The sequence below is a fragment of the Typopeltis vanoorti genome, chromosome 6 (assembly GCF_054136105.1).
Source record: "Typopeltis vanoorti isolate ZY-2024b chromosome 6, IOZ_Tvanoo_1.0, whole genome shotgun sequence".
NCBI classification, from domain to species: Eukaryota; Metazoa; Arthropoda; class Arachnida; order Uropygi; family Thelyphonidae; genus Typopeltis; species Typopeltis vanoorti.
The window spans coordinates 45,193,016-45,215,405 of NC_143554.1; the positions used below are offsets into that span (position 1 = coordinate 45,193,016).

Below are 22,390 nucleotides of genomic sequence, written 5' to 3' on the forward strand. Positions count from 1 at the left end.
GCCTTTCCAGAGGTGTGGCTTTGTGTATCTAACTCAGTTGTCTCTATATCATGGAAAGTGAGTAAATTACTAAGCTAAGACTTACTTTTCACAAAATACTTTCTGTACTCCCATAGAGTATCATATTTCTATTGACCCATTCTTGTATTCTTGCTTCAACAAACTTTTGAAGCCAGAAGTTGGTTGAGAACTTAAAACTCAGTAGTTAAGGGTAGTGGTTAAGATATTCCAATACCTTAACTGCCATTCCTGAGATACTGATTTCTATAATTTTTCTACCTCTCTGTAGTAACCTCCTTTGTGTAGAGGAACTAACTTGTTCATAGGTATTCACCATATTTTAGAAGAAAATATTTCCTTTTAAAAGTGTGAATATATATATTGAGAGCAGATGATCACAAAGATTATCTGCATGGAGTAAATGATTCTTGTAAATTAAATAGGTATACAGCATATTACCATATGAAATATGTAAATTGATATAAAGCTAAATTAATTTTTCTTTATACTAGGAAATCTACAAAATGCATTAGTTCATGGATCACCTTTGATTTAAATTGCTGCTCAGTCAGTATTTCACTGTTTGTTGAAACTGCCAAGTCATCTATGGAAACTCCTGTTTGCATGCATATCTAGTTGTTATGGAGATGCTTTAACTATGAGAATGATAAAAGAAAAAATAATAATAAAATATTTATATAAACCTGTATCAGGTGACTTATTTAAGATGTTCTGCAACATTTATCTTTTTTTGGGTTGGACTAATATTCATTTATGAGAGATTATGTTAAGAAACATTTCTTTTCAGGATTTTTTTTTTTTTGCTAGCAATATAAATGTTAGCATGTTTAATGCTCCATATTACAAAATTAGTGACTTGCGTGATTGTAAAGGTTCCCACTTATTTTGTTTTGTTAACACAGTAAACTCTTAACAAAGTAAAGCCTCGCTTCAACAAACTCTTTCTCTCTTCAACAAACTTAATTCTTTCACTGAGTTTGTCATGGGCTACTTCTGAAGTCACTACACTCCAGATGAGATCTTGAAAAAAACCTCTTGCTGGTATATTTTAAGATTAGAATGCCTTTATTTAATTTAATTATCTCTTACTTTATATTTTAACTAAGTGATAATTTGTTAGAGGTTAACAGGCCTCTACAATCCCCATTCCAAAAAGTTTTGGTAAATTCTAATGTTTTAGTCTGGATAATAGTGAAAGAAAATAGCAGCAGGGGAAAAAAAAAATTTTAACAATAATTATTTCTTAATGTCAGTATCAAAACAGTTCATTAAAATCACATTAGTTGAATGACTATATACTTTACAGACCAGAAGATATACATTGGAATGTCACATTCATTAGAGATACCCACCTTCAGAGATAGCAGTCTTGTTACACCAATGTATCAGCTTCACAAAGTTCTGGAAACATTCCACCAATATCCCCTCTCGGTCATCTTGAATTCCTGTTGCCCATTATATTTGCTAGTGGTTACAGTTCCTATCACAAACATTTTTCTACCACATACTAAACATAATAGGATTGGGTATGGAATGATGACTGCAGAAACTTTTTCATTAAGGTAAAGTCACTATCATGTTCTTGTAAATATTACTGGACAACACATACCCTCTAACATGATTGATTATGAATCGGTACACTTGATTGGCAATAATTTTTATATGGGCCATTCATCTTCTTTATACCAAGAAGCCTAAGAAGTTTCATGAAAACATGCCCTAAGCCACCACTATCATGATTGCCTCACATTGTTGTGATTAAGTTATTAAATGTTAACAAAGGAGGACACAATTTAAAAAAAATAATAATAAAAATTTCTTAAACTAAAATTTTGATCATATTAATTACTTTATTAAAACATATTAATAACATATTTCCTTTAACATATAAAATGTATGTATGTTTAATTATTTTACTCTTATTCTAACTTTACATAACAAAACAAACTGAATTGTTAACATACTAATGAGAGTTGCTCTTTAAATTTTTTTTATAAAATCATATTTTTCTGATGTACCAACTCTCTTAAGCAGTTGCTTATTACTTAAGATTTCTTCATAAAATTGCAGACTATGTCTACTGCAAAAGTTGAATTTTACCTTTACCAAACTTTTTTTGCACTTTCGGTCAACATTCTGTTTCATTCATCTGACTATTGCAATTCCATTAAACTAAATACTCTCCCAGTGGTGGTATTGGGAGCAGGAATTGCAAACATATATTGACAAATTTTAAGAAATTCTTAATGTTGTTCCAGATTATCTGTTGCTTGAAAATACCTGAACCATTTCTCATATATTGATTTTTCATTGAAATTAGAATTCTGCTGCAGATCATTTTTTTAATTACCATATTGATTCACACACTTCGAATCACCAATTGTTATTTTCCTTTCAATAAGATATTCAATAGCTTTCATTATATCCTCCCAAAGAGGGATTTTTTGAAAGTGACATCCAATTAAAAACTTTGAATGGTAAAAACTGAACAGTCACAAGTTTAGGTAGTCCATTCCAGGTTGATATATAATCAAACAATTTCTTTCTTTTTTTAAAAAAATTTGCCAGTCTCTCTCTCTCTCTCTCTCTCCAGTTCAGAATATTTATTGAGAATATTATTCACTGTCAGTGGGAAAACTTTGTTTCTAATCTAACTTGTAAAATATCAGAAACTTCTCCCAAATAGACATTGTTTCTATAACACAATTATACTCTTTTTCCATATTTAAAAAGCTCTGGTGAAAACTGCAGGCTAATGAATGTACAAACATTAGGTATGCTTCATTTGATGGGTTTTCAAAGAATGATTTAAGCATGGCCAGAGGTTTACTCATTGCTTAAAAAATAATATTTTAATAGCTCATACATTTGTAATACTCTTGAGATTACTTGATATAAGGATAACTAATGACTCTTGGAGTGACTAAGAATTTGTTTATAATTGACTTTGACAAAAGAACAAAATTCTGTCAACTTTTCAACCTGGACACTGTAAATGGAAAAATGACTATAAATCTGTACAACAATGCTCTCTATATCAGTTGGCAAAGCATCTACAGCATGTTGGATACAATTATTTACAATATATGCTGTACATCTGCTACCTTCTAAATGTTTAATATTTTCTTATAGTAATGCAAATACATTATTTTTCCCCAACGTGTTCACAGAATCCAAAATTTGTTATAGCTATTGCCACCGAAAGCAACACACGTTTGTGTACAATTAATTTTTCTCAGTATATTTGTTAATAATTCCTTATTGGTAACTGCCTTTTTGTTTGACACTAATGTCATCTCGACAGGTTTGTTCAATCCCAAAATTTTTGCAGTTAAAATAATGAATTATAACCAGAAATAATTTCATGCCTTTATTGTTTGTTGCTACCATCTGTTGCAGAATGAAATGTTTCTTAAGTCTTCTAAAGTCTTTTCTAATGAGTAGGGTTCCAAAACGTCTTTATTTAAAACATGAGTGTCCAATCTTTTGGCTTGCCTGGGCCATATTGAGTAAAGAGGAATTATCTTGGGCTGCATATAAAATGTATAATATAATTAATGTATATAAGTAACAAAACTTCCTTTATTTTTTTTTAATTTTTTATTATAACATTAAAAAAAAAAAAAAAAAAGAGGGCAGCATACACACAAAATTAATGAGATATTTGGTCTTGTTTACGTGAAACCAATGCATCAGTGTCTTTATAAGTCCAGTCCTTTTTTACCAACAATCGCTGGGGTGCCATCAGTAGCTATACCAAATATGTTGGCAAAGGTTAATAAAAATCGTTTCAACGTAATTTTTACTACTTCATACAAATCAAGAGATTTAGTTGTGTCTTTTAATGGCACCAAAGAAGCCATTTCTTCATGTTATCAACACCTCTAATAAAAATGACAAGTTGAGCCATATCTGTAACATCAGTACTTTCATCTATTGCCAAGTCATAAAATTGAAATTGGCAGCTTTACTCTTCAAATTTCTTTCGATAGATTTCCCTGTTTCTTCAATTCACCTAGAGTTTGGTGATACAAACTGATTTTAGAAAAATCCGTTTTTTTTTTATCAGGACAAATTATGTCTGCGACACTTTCCATACATTGTTTAATAAACTCGCCATCAGTAAATGGTTTTGATTTTTTTTGCAATCAGACTTGCTACCACATAACTAGCCTTCATAATAGTCTGTTTGAGTTGTAACTTCCTTGAAAAAACTTTGATGAAATGACAGACTTTCTTTCAGTTCCTCTATTTTGTCTTTACGAAACATTCCTTGATATACGTCAAATTTGGCACTTTGCTTATAATGTCTTTTCAAATTATAATCTTTGACAAACTGACATGATTTCCAAACAAATCAAGCATAGTGCCTTGTTATTTTTCTCGACAAAAAAGTAGTCATTTGTCCATTTTTTATTGAACACTCTTCCTTCATTCATGATTTTTCTTTCTTTCTTTTTTTTTTTTTTTTTTGATTCTGTTTTCTTTTGAGATGACATTGAATGCTGGTGTAAAAAAAAAAAAATTAATAATTAAATACCCATTTATTTTTATAGTATTAGCAATGTTGTAAATGTGATTATAACAATATCATGAGCAAAAAACTATTTATAAATTTGTGTACTTCCTATATCACAGCTGCTAAAAAAATTTAACTTATTAAATTATTTTACAAAATAACACAAGAAGCTCGAGTTTAGTAATAAATCTGTTTAATGACAAAAATGCCTGTCTTCATAGGAACATGCACATGTAAATTGGTGAAAATATTTTATAGGTAATTGCTGCATCTTAGTAGGCAAGTTGCACAAGCACATGTAACATCGGATACGTGCAGGTTTCGATTTGATTGACTGTGTGTGTGACAGGCACAGGAGGAGGAGAAGTTAGCAATGCACTGTACTCCTTACACAGGGTTTGTTGTCACCCACACAGTCCACGCTTGAGCACTGCACAATAGAGTCATGAAAAATATTGCTAAAAATTACATAATAATGTTAAAATTTTAGGATCTTATGGGCTGCATTACTAAGAGTAGGGCGACATGTGGGCCACAAATTAGACACCCCTGATTTAAAACTTCTGTCTTTGTCCTTGCTAAGGAAATTTGCACAGCTGTGATTCATTGAAGATTTTTGAGTTCAATTTATTTGTACAATCTACAGATTTAAAGTTTGAATGATGCATGGCTGTGTGGTAAGCTAACATTACTTCAGCAGCTGCAACCTTATCATCTAATTTGAAATTGTGTGGTATAAATTTATTGTACCACACAATTCCAAATTAGACGTTAAGGTAATTCTCTTATGGCAGTCAGTTTTCAGATGTTGCTCTAAAGCTGTCTTGCCTTTATAAGCAATATTTACAGTTTGATTGCAAGTTGGACAAAATGCTTTATCGTCCTTTTTCATAGCTTTAAACATTTTGAAGGTGTTTTGAAGATTTTCATTAAATCTACATTTTTTTTACTCATTCTGATTCTACAAAAATAACTATTTTAGGTTAATTAAATTTTTATGAGTAACTAAATAATAATAATTCCAATTTTAATACCTGGTAGAACACTTTTAGCTGAATACAACCTTTTTTTGTGTTTCAATTCAATCAAATACAAACCTGAAATGAACATTTTACATGCAACACTAAACCATGTTGAAATTATTAATTTAGTCATTCACAAACATATGCAAAAATAAAAAGACTACTGCACATTTTACTTCACTTAAAAATGAAGCTAATGTGTCTGTCCTACATAAGCGCTATAATGAAATTGCTTTATTTTTGAAATGCGACATGCACATTAATGCCAAGCAAAAATTCAGCCATTCCATTGGAAGGTGACTTGCGTATGCCCACCACATTCATTTCATTATTGGCATTTCATTGAACAGACACTGTGTTCCTCTTCATACAAAACTGAAGGTTAAAATTCAAAACTGTAAAAGTAAGACATTTACTGTTTTTGTTCAAAGATGGGAGAACGAAGGACCACAGATCAAATTGTAGGACATCTTCTCTTAAAGTAGGATGTTTGGTAACCCTAGTTATGACCATTCACTATGGGCTCATAGTTTTGTTTTTTGTTAACATACCCTTTCCTTCTCCCTGCTAGACAAATCAGGAACCTAGATTCGTCACTCCATCAAACACCATTTCTAAAACATTTCATGATGTTTTAGAAGGGCAAACTACTAGCCTTTTCCATAATCATTTTCATCTGAGAATTAGTTCTTGATTTGTTGTAAGAAAGGCATCTTTGCACTTTTTGGGTACACCTAAATTGCAAAAATGCTGTCCACGCAGTAAACCCAAAAAGAAGGCTGAGATTGAGTGGAGGAGAACAAGAAATTTAAATTTTTCAAAGTGCAGTTAGCCAAGGTTATTGTAAGAAGTTCTCTATGATCAGACCTTCAATCTGCTTGTAAATTTTATTCTTCAAACCGCATCACAAAATCCAGAATTTTATTTATGCTAAGAATAAAAGCTGAAGAGTTTTGGCCAGCAAAATATTCAAAATTAACAAGTTCATGTGGAAAAAAAAATTTTATAATAATCTTATACACAAGAGGTTAGTCAGCCTATAGTATGTTGGTGCTGTGGATGGACAAGAAGGATCTTGTTCACATTTGATTGAAGAGCTGTGGATGATATTCCTTGGGAAACCCAAACTATAGGAGACTATTCTAGAGGATAGCAGAAGGAATGAATGAAGAGGAGAAATTGTTTTGTGGGTTTGAGATTGAACTGTGAAGGTGTGGTGTTGAATAGTTGGTGCATGTGTATCAGTGGATTTAGCAGTAATTAGAACAAAAAAAAAATGTATTTTTATTTTATGAAGTTTTTGCAGCAGAAGAGACTATGGTGATGTGTTTGTGCCAGTATAGGTATGAAACATAGATATGAAAGTTAACTCAAAAGAAAATGGGTATTGGTTGATAATTGGTATATTATCAAAAGTGAGGAAGAATGAAGTAAGATCTTATCTTCATCTCATTTAAAAATGGTAAGGAGATTGGTTTTTAAGGTTTTTCTATAACCAATAGTTATAGAATATTTTAAATCTTGATTCATTGAGTGTTGCATGGTTTCTTGAAGAATGGAGAATACTTCATCAGCAAAAACTATACATAGGATTTGTGATTATGTGAAGTCATTTTACTGTATTGAGAGTATCGATTGTTACAAAAGACTGGGGGCTGCACTACCAGACTCATTCAAATACCCTCGAAATATCAAGAGCAACATTAATTTCTCCAAACTTTTCCATGGCTTATGCCCAAAGTGGGTAAGGTTAGATAAGAGATATATGGTGAAATAAGTAGCAGAATGCACATTGCTGATCACTAATAGTCTCCATTTTTTTGAGGTGGTTGGTTATGACTTTTCCATTATTTTTGAGAGCATTGAAGTGAGTAAAGGGGACAAAAAAAAAGGGAGATAAATTTTTTTTTTTTTAGCACAAGCTTTTAGTATAACTGGGGGGGGGGGGGGGGCTAGAAAGTTCTGATAAACACTTAAAACAAAAATGATATTAAAGCAACTGATATAACTACAAGAAAGAACGTACTACTGAAGGTAACTTGTGTTCTTATGTTCTTTTTTGTGGTCATATTAGTTACTTCAATATCATTTTGTTCTAGGTGTTTATCAGAATGTTCCACCCCCCCCCCCCATATTGATGAAAGGAGACACTATACTAGACTTTCTAATATATTAATTGGAAGGAAAGACTGAGACCAGAGGTGTGTCCTATCTTTAAGTGATGTTACCATTGGACATATGTGAGAGGAGGGGCAGCATGGAAGGGCAGAAATTGAACTCCAAGCTAGAAACCAGAACGCCTGACTTCCATTTGAGTAGTAGACAGGTTTTTTGCATTTGGCATTCATGAAGTCTACTTTTAGATTTTATTTTATTTATTTATTTAATAAATATATGATATTTATTATTTATTTAATAAATATATGATATTTATTATTTATTTAATAAATATATTTATTTTTACAGTACTTAATAGGCTGGAATGAAAGCTTGAATTTGTGATTTGAGCCATTGAATGTGTCCTTAATTTTTGTCTTGAACTATTTTGGCTATTGGAGAAGTGGAGCTCGAATAGTGGTCAGAGGTATTGAGTGTAATGGGAAATAAAGGCCTTCATTCCATCAAAAATAATTTCTCTTCTTTGGCTAGAGCAGGCACTTGGATCAGGAGAGTAGAAACAATAATCAACACTATGTAAAGAGTCATAGAATTCCCAAGGAGTATCCCAATTGGCACTGTTATTGTACTAGGATACAAGGCTGAGATTGGCTAGGATAAGATCAATGTGTAGAAAATGATACACATACTTACTTCAGTTTTGTTTGTAGGCATCTTTTTCAAGATGGAGGGGAGTGGGGTATATATCCTGTTCAGTGGAGAAAGCATGTTAGGTGGCATACTTTTCAATTGTTGCTAAGCTAGAAGCATATATCTATATCTCTGCTTGCATCAGTTGCTCAGATACAATTGTTTCACAGTAAATTAAACATCCTGTTGTAATAAATTGGTTAATATCTCATAAAAACTATAATTTGATATTTCACTTGTAAGATACCTATGGGTGGTTATATCCTACTATTAATGTTGTAGGATCTACTGCCCTTTCCAAAATAAATTAATGTGCCATTCATTTCTCTTGGTAAAAACCAACAAACCTCGACCAAGTCATACAGAAAAAAAATAAGATAAAAATCTTCACGTAAGCTAAATATTACTTTCAAACTATATATCATGTATTATTAAAATGTATTGAACTCTGTGCACAATCTATGCATAAATGTAAATGCAATAGAAATGTTAAAATCTGAGAATTTAATGAAATGATGTTGACTGTGAACATCGTCTAATATATTAATATACCATTTTAAATTATATTTGTAAATACTCCTTAGAATTAATAAAGACTATATTATTTGTTAAAGCAGGATTGAAGTGAATAGTTTAAGGCATGTGAGGTTTTTTCATGCCTCAAACAAACCAGTGTAAGGATACATAGTTTTTTTTTTCCCTTATGAAGACAGTTTCTTCTTTGATTGAAAAGCTCTCCATAACAGCTGCATGTTGGAGTTTTGATATGAATAATGATGTTACTTTTACAGCCGAAAATAAATTTTGAACATGTGTATAAGTAAAATTATAATAAGCTGATATAATTATATTTTCTAATACAAAACCTTTCATATACTAAATTACTTCAAGAATTGTTTAATTAATTTTTTATGTGAACAATGTATTCTTCATAGAAGAAAGAAAAAAGTTTCATCTGATTGTTCAGGACTTTTCTTCCTGAGATTTTATTGTCATTCTCGTTTAAAAGTTTTTGCAGTCCCACTTGAGGAAAAATGTTTCTGCATAATGCAATCAAAAATGACTTGCGATCTCCCCCCCCACCAGAAGTATCATGATTTCATTCTTTGTTTAAAAAAAGAAACAAAGAGAAAGTGACTTTCCTAACATTGCTGGGTGATATTTTGTTGTTAATTATTATAACATCTTTAGTAGCTGAAAGATTATTAATGCTTCAAGTAGTCATTACTAAAATCGAATGAATAAATCTGAAAATAAGTTTGCCTTCCCAAAGATAGTAATTAAAAGCATTGTTCAGATATTTGAGAACATCTTTTGATATAAAGAATATATATTTGCTGCTGCAACACATGTAGCTGAAAGAATATTAATAGTCCAAGTAGCCATTACTAAAATCGTCAAATGAAAAATCTCTGAAAGTGAATCGAGGTGTGTCTGTACATTCTTTTTATTAAAAAAAAAGTTGGAATATATTTTCTCATGAAGAATAACATTTAAACATTTGGGATATATATATATATATATATATATATATATATATATATATATATATATATAGCAGTCTTAAATTGTATTGTCTAGTCAAGTTTTTATTTAAGAGTTACTGTTTCAAATGAATAGATTTAAATTGTTTGGTTTATTAATAAATATTCGGTATTAGGTAATACCAAATATTTCAGATACTAAGAAGTCGAATGTTTTTAGGAAAGGTCTATATTTGTCAGTAAGATCAGCACATATTTTTATTGAATTATTTACTAATTTATTGACAAAAACTTGAAAAGAAATGTTGCCAATTTATTGATAGCTTTCAGTATATTAAAAAGATCAATCCTAATAGAGTACTTTTGTTACAGGTAAATTAAATAAATTTTTAGCATGTTGTTGATAATGCACTTTATTTTATTTTATTATTATTTTTTTTGTCTTGTTATATTGTTTACAGTGATATTGTCAGAGTTAAAGGTGGTATTTTGATAATAAATTTGATTAAATAAAAGACATTTTTAATTTGGTTTTATTTGTTTTTTGTTATTCTCTCAGTGAGTATTGAGTTTATAGAACCACTCATTACAATGTTGATACAGAACACAAGTCATACTGTTAAATTAAAAATAAAGCTTTACTTAGTTGTGTAGCTGTTCTGTAAAAAACGAATTGTTTAGAAAAATTAAATATATCAGAGGATTATTGAGTTTTCAGACCCATGTTTCAGTCTCATTTTTCAAATACAGCCATCCCTCGATTAATACGCCTAATGCCTTCTTTTAAACAGGCGCATTAATCGAAAACGCACTATAATATGGGAAATGGGAAAAAGTATAATTCGTTCCTCAAATTTCTTTTTTGATCCTTAATTCTTTTTGTAAAAGAATTAGGGTATATCTCAGGTCTATAATAATATAAATTTATTATTCTACTTCTTAACAAAGAATTGAGCTAGCGTTTCGTTTTCTGTCTTCCGTTTCTTTTTTTCATACATCCTATTGCCTCTTCTACTACTTCTGCAAATTTTACTGCTTCTCTCTTCATCAGGGTCGGCCTTTAAGCATTGCTGCTTAAAAGCTTCGATTGTACGAAAAATATTTTCAAATTGGTTCTGTGAAATCTCTTTGAGCTTGTCAGGGATTAAATTTTCTTCATATTCTTCAAGATCTTTCCGCTGTGCTTCTAAATTTAGCAGTTCTAAATTCCGGAATCGCTCAATTTCTGAGAATGAGATTTAATTAACTTAGATTCATAAAAGCGAAAAGCCTCTAAAATCATTTGCAAAATGTGGAAGAATGTGCTTCCAAACGGCTTTATAACCAGGCTGAGATTTCTCTGATTTGGCCATAAAAGTTTTGGAAGGCATTCGCTTCCAAAAAAAAAAGGCTGGTTTCATTGACATTAAATATTTGTTGGTTACAATACTCCTTCCCCTCTTCCACAATTTTCTTTAAAATCCCTGGATAATTTGCGGCCACCTCCTTATCTGCACTTGCAGCTTAGCCTATGATCAGAACATTATGAAGGCTATTTCTCTTTTTGAAACGCTCAAACCACCCAGCATTAGCATGGAATTCTTATTCTTTTCCGTCATTGATAGCCCTTTCTTTCAAGGTTGCAAAGAGACAATGCTTTTGATTTAATAAGGTCAGTGCTTAGCAAGATCCGTTTTTGGTTACAATCTTCGATCCATGTAGAAAGAAGTCTCTGCAATTCAGTCATTATAATACTTTGATTTCGAGTGCATGCATGATGAACTTGAAGCAGCCTTACCTTTCTCTTTGTATTCAACAGCCTTGCTTAAAATTGCTTTCATAGTTGATTCACCCATTTTTATGTTCTTGTCCTATCTTTGCTCTGGACTCGCCTTGTTCATTTTTCTTTATTATTTCAAGTTTTTCTTCCAATGAGATTACTTTTCGAATCATTTTCACACTTCCACTTTTTTGCTCACTAATTCTTTTACTCATGATGAAAAGGTTGAGAAAATATTTAAAAAAAGTAAAGAAAACAATTTCAAAGGAGGCACGAGATATAATCAGCAATATACTATATAATTTGCAGACGATGTGAATTTTAGAAGTAATGGAACATAAATGTATATGGAAATAGTGTAGTATGCCATTAAAAAATAACTTTGTAAAATTTTTTTAAATCGGTAACTAAATTATTTCATCCTGGCGAGTGATTTTTTAAAATAGTTAGCCATAAAAAATGTATAGAGAGAAAATTTTTAAAATCTGTAACATTTCTTTTTAAGATAGGCGCACTAATCGAATTTGGGTATAGAAAACAAACGACGCATTAATCGAGGGATTGCTGTATTTGTGTATTCCTGGATGTCTTATTAGTGAAACATTTGTGTATGGTATGCTAGCTAGCAAACATTTTGCTAAACTGTTTCATAAATGAAAACAGTTTTCTTCTATTCAATCCTGTGTTGAATGGGGGTTGTCCACTGTGTGTTAATACAGCAATGTTTTAGTTGTTACTTGTCATAATTACATCATTAATAAAACTGATGTCCATCTTTGGTACAGCTGTTTAACACGAGTCTTGCAACAGGGAGAGAGTCCCAAAGAGAAGTTTGTGAGGGCTAGGATTCATAAATGGGTTGATAATAGCAGTATTCTGTATTGTGGGTTTGTTAGGGAGGGAGGTCATGCCTTAGCAATCTTCTTACATATTACAACAAGGTGACAAATTCATCGCATAAAGATGCATATACACTGGTGTACTTGGGTTTTTCAAAGGCTTTGATGGACTGCCACATGACAAGCAGGTAACTAAATTGAAACAGATGGAATTATATAATATACTAGTGAGCTGAATAGCTGATTGGTTGTCAGATAGGTATCAGCAGGTTATGTATGGAGAATGGTCTCAAAAGAGGAAGGGCACTAGTGAAGTGCCACAGGGATCTGTTTTGGATCATTATTGTTTAACTTGTATGTTAATGACATTGGGATCAGCTTAACTGGAGATAGGCAGCTATTGCCAATGATGAAAAGTTTGGAAGAAAACTGAGAAGAGCAGATGCTGTAGCATGCAGGAGGAGCTCAATATACTACATGAGTAGGCAAGTGAATGGAGCTATTAGTTCAATGTCGCAAAGTGCAAATATTGAAATTTGGTAGGCAAGGTTGGGATGTATAGCATACAATTAAGGAAGAAATATTAAAGGGAGTGGAAAAGATGGAGAGAGATCTAGGGGTGGATAATGGTGGATGAAGATTTGGAGTTTAGAAATCACATTGCTAAAACTGTAAGAACATCGTAACAGATTATGGCAATAATGAAAAGGATATTGACATGCAGAAGCAAAGGAACTGTGGTCCCTTGTATAAGGCTTTGATCAGTACACACATGGACTTCTGTTTGCAGATTTGGTTGCTTGGTTTTCAAAGGATGAGGATGTATTGGAAAGGGCCCAGTGAAGATTTACCAAGTCTGTCAGGTCTATAGAATGTTATATACGAGGAGGGATTGAGAGACTGCAACTTTCAGAGTCTTGTGGGTTATGATTGAAACATACAAGTTGGTGAGATATTAGCAGATTAATGTAGAGAATAATTTTCATGAGTAGAGGGAGGCAAGGGTAGAATTATAGGTCATCCCTGGAAGCTGTATAAGGATGGAGTAAGAAGAGGGCCTTTGGATGGAGGGTGATTAGCAAGTGCAGAAACTGTAAATAGGTTTAAGGCACGGCTCGATGATTTTTTTTGCATGATAGGGTGCCTTCAGCGATGAATCCTTTGACTCCGTGGAGGTCAGACGTTTCTGTTAAGAAACGTCTGATCTCCACAGTCCCCAGTTTTGTTAAGCCTAAAATATCCCAAGCATCACCTGCCAGGTGTCCATTTGCAGTTTCAATTAATAACTCAGAAACCTGTTTAAACCACTTCCTCTTTCCTGCTAACTCTGTTTTGCTAGAACAGTCTTAAGGAACGGAGAGGAAAAAATCGCGATAATTCGGGGGGGAGAGAGAAACCGCGGTATATGCGATACTTTCCCCATCGCGCCAAAAAAAAAAAAAAAAAAAAAACTTAAGTGACAATGGTTATTACTAACTGAGCTCATGGACAACATTATGAACAGTATGAAACATCGTGTATTGCTGTGACTACATTGCTTTCAAGACCCTTAATAGTCTCATTTTAACCATTGTCTTCATGTATCCATTTATTACTGAATTAAACTATTTATTTACAATTTTTGTGAATGTTTCTTTCACATCTCAATCATACTACTTTTCACCGAAATCAGAAATGTATAAAAATGAATCATAGTTTTTGAATTATCATGATTTTTCTTTTTTGTCCCTTAGTTCATGAAAACCAATGTAGATCCATAACATGTGCTAACGTGAATAAGCTAGTGGTGTTTAGTGTACCTAGGACATGAAGTGAATTGTTGGAAATGATGCGCCCATCCTTATATATATATATATTCATATAGAATTTATCTGCATAAAACAAATTGGGAATATATTACCAACTAACCTTAATCAAATTATACAATCAGTCTCTTCAACAGCCGTAGATGAATATTCTTCGTTTTGTTTCATTTTCATTTTTGTCATTAAAGATTGTCGGTCTCAGCCCTTACTTTAAATGTCGATTTGTCTATCTTTCTTTGAATTGCAGATGAAAAGAGTTTGCGTATCGTGATATATAAGTAAAAACTGATTTAAAAAAAATATTAATACGGTTGTGCATTTTTTATCGATGAAATAAAATTGATTTAAATCCCTTAAAAACAGTCTGTTACTTCACAAAGTAGACAGCATAGATAACCAGCGCATTATGCCACGTGCTAATATAGTTTTATATTAAAGTCGCAAAATGATTTTAGCTGTATAACGCTTAAGAATATAAATATGATGAATTCTCACAAAAGCCCTTTGAAAGTCGATTAGCACTGCCATAATATCACTGTTGACTCTGAAAAGAAAAAGCCTAACAAATTAATCCTTATATGACTTAAAAGTTATCAGAATGTGATAATACTCTATAATAAAATTAAGGCAACAGTTGTTTGTTGTATGAATGGTACATGAAAACATTTCTTGGAAATCGGATATTGAAAAATAGGACATATCGGCTTCCCGAATGCATTTCTAAAGAGGCTGAGACAAATTTTGCGAAAACAGGACTGTCCCATTCAAAACGGGACGGTGGGCACCAGTAGCGCACTCCGGATTTAATCTTGTGGGGGGGGGGGGAGTTGGGTAGACGATTTGAGAATACACACTACGCATCGCATACGACCTATGACTAAGCATCTGCAATGAACGCTGATTCATAAGTAGTATAGAAATAGAAGACACGACACAACATAAATTTAAAAAAAATGAATTTTAATTAGGAAAAGATTTTTGGAAAATGTTCTAGTGGATTTTTTGGGGGGACCTTCCCACCCTCTGGGTGCGCCACTGGTGGACACCCTCGTATAGGAGCATATCTGTCTTTCAGAGGTTGTAGCCGTTGGTTAAAAAAAAGAGGGGGGGGGGACAAGTATAGCATAAATAATTGAGTTCTGTTGCAAAAACTACCCTATTTTTCGGACGATAAGACGCATCCCAAATTTATGAGACGATTTTTAGAAAAAAATATTTTATTATATAAAGATATTTAAACCATTCAAAAATTTTATGCGGGAAGAGTGGAACAAATGGAGGGCAAAGCCAAATCACGTTACAGCAACAGGACGTATGAAACGACCAACAATTTCAGAAGTATGTACCTGGGTGAAAAATTCATGGGAAGCTGTGAAAGAAGAGACGATTATAAAGTCATTTAAGAAATGCGATGGATGGTACCGAAGATGGCGCAGTTTATGAAGGGAGTGACAACAATAGTTCAGACGAAAGTAATACGAACGGTGACATTAACGAGACGAGTGATAGTACCGAGAGTGAAGATGAACTGAATATTGCTAATACAAATGATTGTAACAATAAATAAAAATTAAGTAAGAATCTCGGTACTGTCACTCGTCTCGTTAATGTTACTGTTCGTATTACTTTCGTCTGAACTATTGTTGTCACTCCCTTCAAAAACTGCGTCATCTTCGGTGCCATCCATCGCATTTCTTAATGACTTTATAATCGTCTCTTCTTTCACAGCTTCCCATGAATGTTTCACCCAGGTACATTTAACACTTCTGAAATTGTTGGCCGTTTCATACGTCCTGTTGCTGTAACGTGATTTGGCTTTGCCCTCCATTTGTTCCACTCTTCCCGCATAAAATTTTTGAATGGTTTATTAATAGATCCATCCAAGGGTTGTAATTGACTTGTAAGGCCTCCAGGAATGACAGCTAATTCTGTATTCATTTCTTTTAGAAGTTTCTTGGTTGATTCTGTTTTATGCGTTCTGAATTGATCCCACACTAACAACGCACCTGGACGTTTTGCCTATATCTTTTGTATCCATAATTTCATTCCTGTTTCGTCCATCCAGCCTTTATCTTGAACGTGGATAATAATGCCACGAGGAATTTCATCTCTCGGTAACGTTTTTCTCTTGAAGATTAACATGGAGGGGGGGGGGGGGTAGTTCCGTCCGCGCAACAAGCTAAAACTACAGTGTAGTGAGTTTTTTCGTGACCTGTTGTTTTGATCACTATTGATTTGGTGCCTTTTGAATCTACTGTCCGATTTGAAGGAACATCAAAAGTTAGAGGCACTTCATCCATGTTCGCAATTTGATTAAGCTCAAAGTTGAATTTCCTTCTCGCTGATATGACAAATGTATGGAATTCTATAATTGCCACTAGGCATTTTTTGGGATAGAGTGGTTTTTGTACGCATGCATAACCTGTGTCTTTTCATAAATCTAAAGCACCAAGACGGTGATCCGGTAAAATCTAAAATTCCATTAGCAGTTGCCCATCGTTTCGCTCCAAAAATTATCATTTTCGTAGAAACAGATATTCCCATGTTTCGATGATATGTTACCCAATTTTTCATTTGTACTTCTAATTCTGGCAATTTTTCTAGGTGCGAACGAAATGTTTTCTTGTGTTTACATAGCAGTTTTAATTGTTCCTCTTTTTTTCTCCACCGAACCATTTTTTCTGTTGGTGGTGGAACCAAAATGTCTTTCTGCTGCTCTGTTTTCATATTGTTTTGCATAATTTATCACATTTAATTTATAACTCGCGTTATATGAAAGTCTTTTTTGTTTTACACTCATTTTTTCTAATTTTAAGATTGATTAATTTTAACGACTTATAAAAAATATTTCAAATGAACCGTACAAAAGCGCATATGTTTACACACTAATGACTTTTGATGCTCTAAATCGGTGATTCACCCACATGCAGCGAGATAACTTAGGTAGCTACCTTCAGTGGCGTACTTACTAATTTTATTAACATATTGCGCCAGTAATTGAACTTCGGTACAGTGTAAAGATTCGTATTTTAATGTTACCTTCGGACCATAAGACGCACCCCAATTTTCAGTCGATTTTTCTATGTAAAAAGGTGCATCTTATGGTCCGAAAAATAGGATGTATTATGAGAGTAAATAGCTCAAATCCTGACAGTATGGTGTGGTATATATTAAAGACATCATACTTTTGGGCTCGGTGATGGTGTGGCTATATGAGGAGAAAAAGAGGGCTGGCCGCCCATTTGAAAGACAAGTGAGTGATGTGTCTAGAAAGGAAGTCTTATAAACAAAAATTTATGAGGATCCCCCCCCCCCTTCCAAGGAGCTATACAGTTGTGTTTGTCCAGCGCAGGATTTTATAAACATCCATGCCCACAGCCATTTAGATGAAGAGCCAGTATGCTATCCACTTGACCAACCAGACCAGCTGTAATGCAGTGTATTTATTGGATGCCAGTTATTTAGATGCCTTGAAAGTGTAAAATGGTTGGGTAATGTGCCAAATAGCATCATTAGCTTAGTGTAGTCACACTAAAGGTTTGAGTGAGGATGTGTATATAGAGGCTTGGTTTCTAGCTATTTGATAGTCATTTCTTCGTCATTTGAAATCCCATCCACATAAAATAACCAATATTACAGTAAATTTCATGAATTCAAAAATGTCAGGAGACTGAGTTGAACTTAAAGTCACGGGACACTTATAGCACGTTAGTACACATGTAATATTAGAGCTGGTCATGATTTTGAAGATGAAGACTTTGAAGTAGTTTTGGGATAGATTTGTTGTACAGGAGAAAGAGGGAGCTGTCTGTGAGAAGGCAGAATGGTTTTAAATTAAGCTTGACAAGAAATATTCTTGTTGAATCCTTTATCCAAGTATAAGCAAAGAGTGCACGTGAAGTATATTCACCACTAAAGAATGATTTTGTTACATTTTGAAAAATTATGGAGACAACTACCGTATTATAGAATAAAAACTTCAGTTTAATATAAACCAAAATCAACACTCGACGTTTCGATCTTCATATGAAGGTCATCATCCGGAGCATACACAATATATACAGAGAAACAAGCTGCACTACAGTCTACATGGTTTGCTAAAGTTACTGACCAACCGTTATTACAATTATTGGCCACTAAAAGTATGCTAGATACTAAGAGGGCTGAATATGTGCTATCCAAATTCTTGGAATTTTTATGCTACCATTGTTGAGATTAAGATGGTTAATCAGAATTTCACAGGCTTCTTTAAATTTTCTTTCATACCAGGTTTTTGTATGATGTAAAGAGTACTTTTCCAATCAGTTTGGTGTAGGGTGTTGAGAGCTTGATCTGAGAGTCCTGCTTCACCAAAATTGTTATATTTAATGTGTCTTTTGTGTTCTTTTTTATGTATAGGGGTTGTACGTCCAGTTTCACCAATATAAGGTAAGTTACAGGTGCAGTAGATGCAATAAACTCCAGGATGTGCCAATGGGAGGAGAGGATCCTTAGAGGAGTTGAATATGTTTTTTAATTTTATAGGTGGTTTAAAAGTGGCATTGAGATAATAATGGTGTAGGATTCTATTGATTTTTTCTGGTAACCCTTTAATGTATGGGATGGCTACGGTTTTACTGTGATCTATATTCTTTTTTGATGAAGTTTTATGAAGAACTTTATTAATAGTATTTTTGTTATATCCATTATTTATAAATGTGTTGCAAATAATTTTTAATTCTTGTTTAAGAGCTTGTTGATTATAGCAATTGTTATATTTTGCAACCTAATAGATAATAATAATAATAATAATAATAATAATAGGACTCTAGCTTTGATGTAATAAAGTTTTTTTTTTTTTTTTTTCCACTAGAGATCAGGCCAATAATTGTAATAACGGTTGGTCAGTAACTTTAGCAAACCATGTAGATTGTAGTGCAGCTTATTTCTTTGTATATATATATATATATATATATATATTGTGTATGCTCCAGGTAATGATCTTAATATGAAGGTCGAAACGTCGAGTGTTGATTTTGGTTTATATTAAACTAAAGTTTTTACTCTATAACACGAAAGTTGTCTCCATAATTTTTCAAAATGTATTCTAATCACCGTGTAAGCATGAAGGAAAATGATTTTGCTAAATGGTAAGTTTGTAAGTAGGACAACGGAGGATGTTAAATTTGTGAAATGTTGAGTTCCATGTATTCATAGTTCGATATGTTAAGGATTTCTTTGCGCCAAGTAATTTTTCTTAAAAGTTATTTGTGAATATTTTGCTTTGGTGAGTTAGTTGGATCGTGATCTATAATCTTTTAAAAGATTGTACATTTCTTATTTCTGTTTCAGTCATTATGACAGTGGCGTTGTCCTTATCTCTGCTTTTATATAATTACCTTCTAAACTTTTAAGAGCAGCTATTTCCTTGTGTGTGTGTGACACTGCTTTGGGAGTAGGGAAAATTTATATTAAGTTAGGATTACAAACATTGTTAACAACTGTGAGAGATAATCATAGATCCCACATTCAAATGTTCATAATTTTTTAATTCATGGCACTTCACAGGCTGCAGTAGGAAAGTATCACCTAGACTGACTGAGTTGATGGCTTCTGTTAATGGTGGAGTTCACTTCACAACTATACGATTCTGACAGTTGTGGTTCATAGTTTTTTTTATGAGTCAATCAGGAAAGGCTGTAAACCTCTAGTACATTAGTACTACAAGTGAGTCGAAGTTTTATTATTTTTATATATTGTATATTTATTTTTTACATAATTCAGAAATCCTGCTCTAGGGATAAAACGTAAAACTTATTCAAGCCAGAAATGAGCAGATTGATCGTCTCACGCTAGTCGCCTAAAGACATGCATGAGACAGTCATGTTCGTAGCAAGATTCGGACCTGCAGCTGCTAATTGCTTGGAGAGCATATAAACAAACTGCTCAGCCAACATCCTTAGCTGAAAAGATATTCCACACAAGAAATAGCTTCTAAAAAGATATAATACAATGGAGAGCGACTCTGAGCCAAGTACTAGAGCATGTCACTGACAGTATTGCAATAACCTTTAGGGACAGAATTCAACCTGTTGTTTAATTCTAAGTTTCATATTATTGAACTGGCATTTTTATTCCGTAAAATTTATCTGGCTGTGTATCTCTTCTGTGCTCTTGTGTATCTGTCGTATCATTCGACGGATTTCAACAAAATGTGAAATATAATTTTGATTTATGTAGATCCGAGAAATTCTATTAGGACTAATCAAAGGAAGCTAGGACGAATCCTAGCGAATTAATAGTGGTCGAATTGAAATTGATTTGGTTTTGCTTAATGTAAAAAAAAAAAGTGATACATTTTAAACAAATGTAAAAAATCATCCAAGTAGGAGGAAACAGGAGATTAGCTGCAATAAGTTGCTAGTTGCTCGACATTATTTAAGGAGCTTATAAATTCCCCTCCAGCAATACCATAATAGCAACAACGACAATAGTATTAATTATTATAAACTGTCAGCAAAAGTACCCATTCTAAATTTTTATATCAACCAACCTCCAATTCCTTCAGTACTTGACTCACTTTCTTACATAACATGGTTGTTGTTTTTAATGAGATATTATCTGTTATTTTTAGGATAGCTGTACACCCACTTGTATGAATTAGCTAGCTTGAAAATGCTAGAGAGAACAAACGTACTTTTTCAAGCTATTTCAACCTTCTAAGAAGCAAGATGCATCAAATGTATTGCTAATTATGATTCTTTGCCAAAAATGCGACCAGAAAGTTGCTGACACACACACATACACACAGTGCAGTCAAAATACTATGACCACCCTACCAAGTGACATTCGTATTGTGATGAAAGTCAGTATACATAATACTAGAGGTGTGTGGCGTACAATTCATTTGAAGTTGATCTATCTATATAGGCAAGGAATGATCTGACAGACTTGAAAATTCGTGTTTATACGGCGCCAGTCGAAGGGTGACAGTATCCAGAAATCAATCAATATTGTAGCCCATTCATGGTATACTGTGGTTGAAGTATTCCAAGAGAGGAAGGATAGTGGGTAGAATAGCAGTTACTAGGCCAGTGGTAGGTACCCACTCCTCATCGATGCTCATAGTGAATACAAGTCCATGGACGAAAAAACGGGCACATGTAGCTAACCATGGAATTTAACTAGGGGACATATGGCAATCTTTCCCAAACTGCAATCCAACGTACCCTCTTCTATATCGGCCTTCTAAATAGGCGCTCAGTCAAGCTACCCACGCTTATGTCTACAGATTGCATCATGTGGACGTGAAATGGAGGATTAGATGAAAACGTAGGCAGATAAATCACCCCGATATTGGTCCAACAGGAAGTGGCAGTGATATGGGGAATGTTTTCTTGGGGATCGTTTAAAGTCCTGATAACCCTACACTGTGGTATGAATATTACAAAATACCTATGTAATAGGTATTTTGCCTATTATGCCAGATGTCCGCGCGGTTAGCCTAGTGGCTGTTCGCTTCGCAACCATATGCCTGGGGAAGGAGTTTTCCTAGGTTCGATTCCCATCGGTGACATGAGGAGCTAAAAGATCTTCCTCAGCCATAGCCAAGTTAGCCAGTCTTGGGCGTGGACAGCAGGGTTTTTCCTCAGTTTATCCTGGGGTTTTTCATCCCGCAAAGCAGGAAAACCGGCCTTGAGAACTCAACACTATAGGACATAGGATACACCGGGGTGTAGGGCTGACCACCTTATCCTGTGAACGGTTTGAGATCCGATGATTAATAAACCCTCGACACCACAAGGTAAAAGAGAGTATAAAGAAGATGAGATGAGATTATGCCTGATGAGGTATGTCTCCCACTTCGTAATGACTACCTTCCTGATTGACATATGCGTTCAAGCAGGATGATGCGTCATGCCAGCGCTGTTATCTTTCAAAGGTGCTTTGCCGAATGTGACTTCAAGGATAGCCGTCGAACTCATCGGACTTGAATTCCATAGAACATTCTGGGATTATGTGAAAAAATCAGTCTTTTGAATTCTCTCTCTCTCTCTCTCTATATGTATATATTATGTAAGATTGATGGATTTTTATCTGAAAATAAGATATTTCACAACTGATTTTGCATATTTTTATATGAGTAGAAAGGCT

At 33.4% G+C, this 22,390-nt stretch overlaps 1 protein-coding gene across 3 annotated transcripts in view; it reads left to right on the top strand.

Moving 5' to 3' along the window:
• Positions 1 to 9,889, top strand: part of LOC150105417 (sugar transporter SWEET1-like) — a 161,261-nt gene extending 151,372 nt beyond the window's left edge. For 2 of the 3 annotated variants that reach the window (XM_090394792.1, XM_090394791.1), the window contains exon 7: positions 513 to 680. In XM_090394792.1, coding sequence (XP_090250918.1) covers positions 513 to 533 — 21 coding nt within the window. In that variant the 3' untranslated portion in view covers positions 534 to 680. Of the gene's footprint in view, positions 1 to 512; positions 681 to 8,028 lie in introns of those variants that run through there. The other variant, XM_090394790.1, reaches the window with a different exon arrangement.
• The last annotated feature ends 12,501 nt before the right edge of the window (positions 9,890 to 22,390 follow it).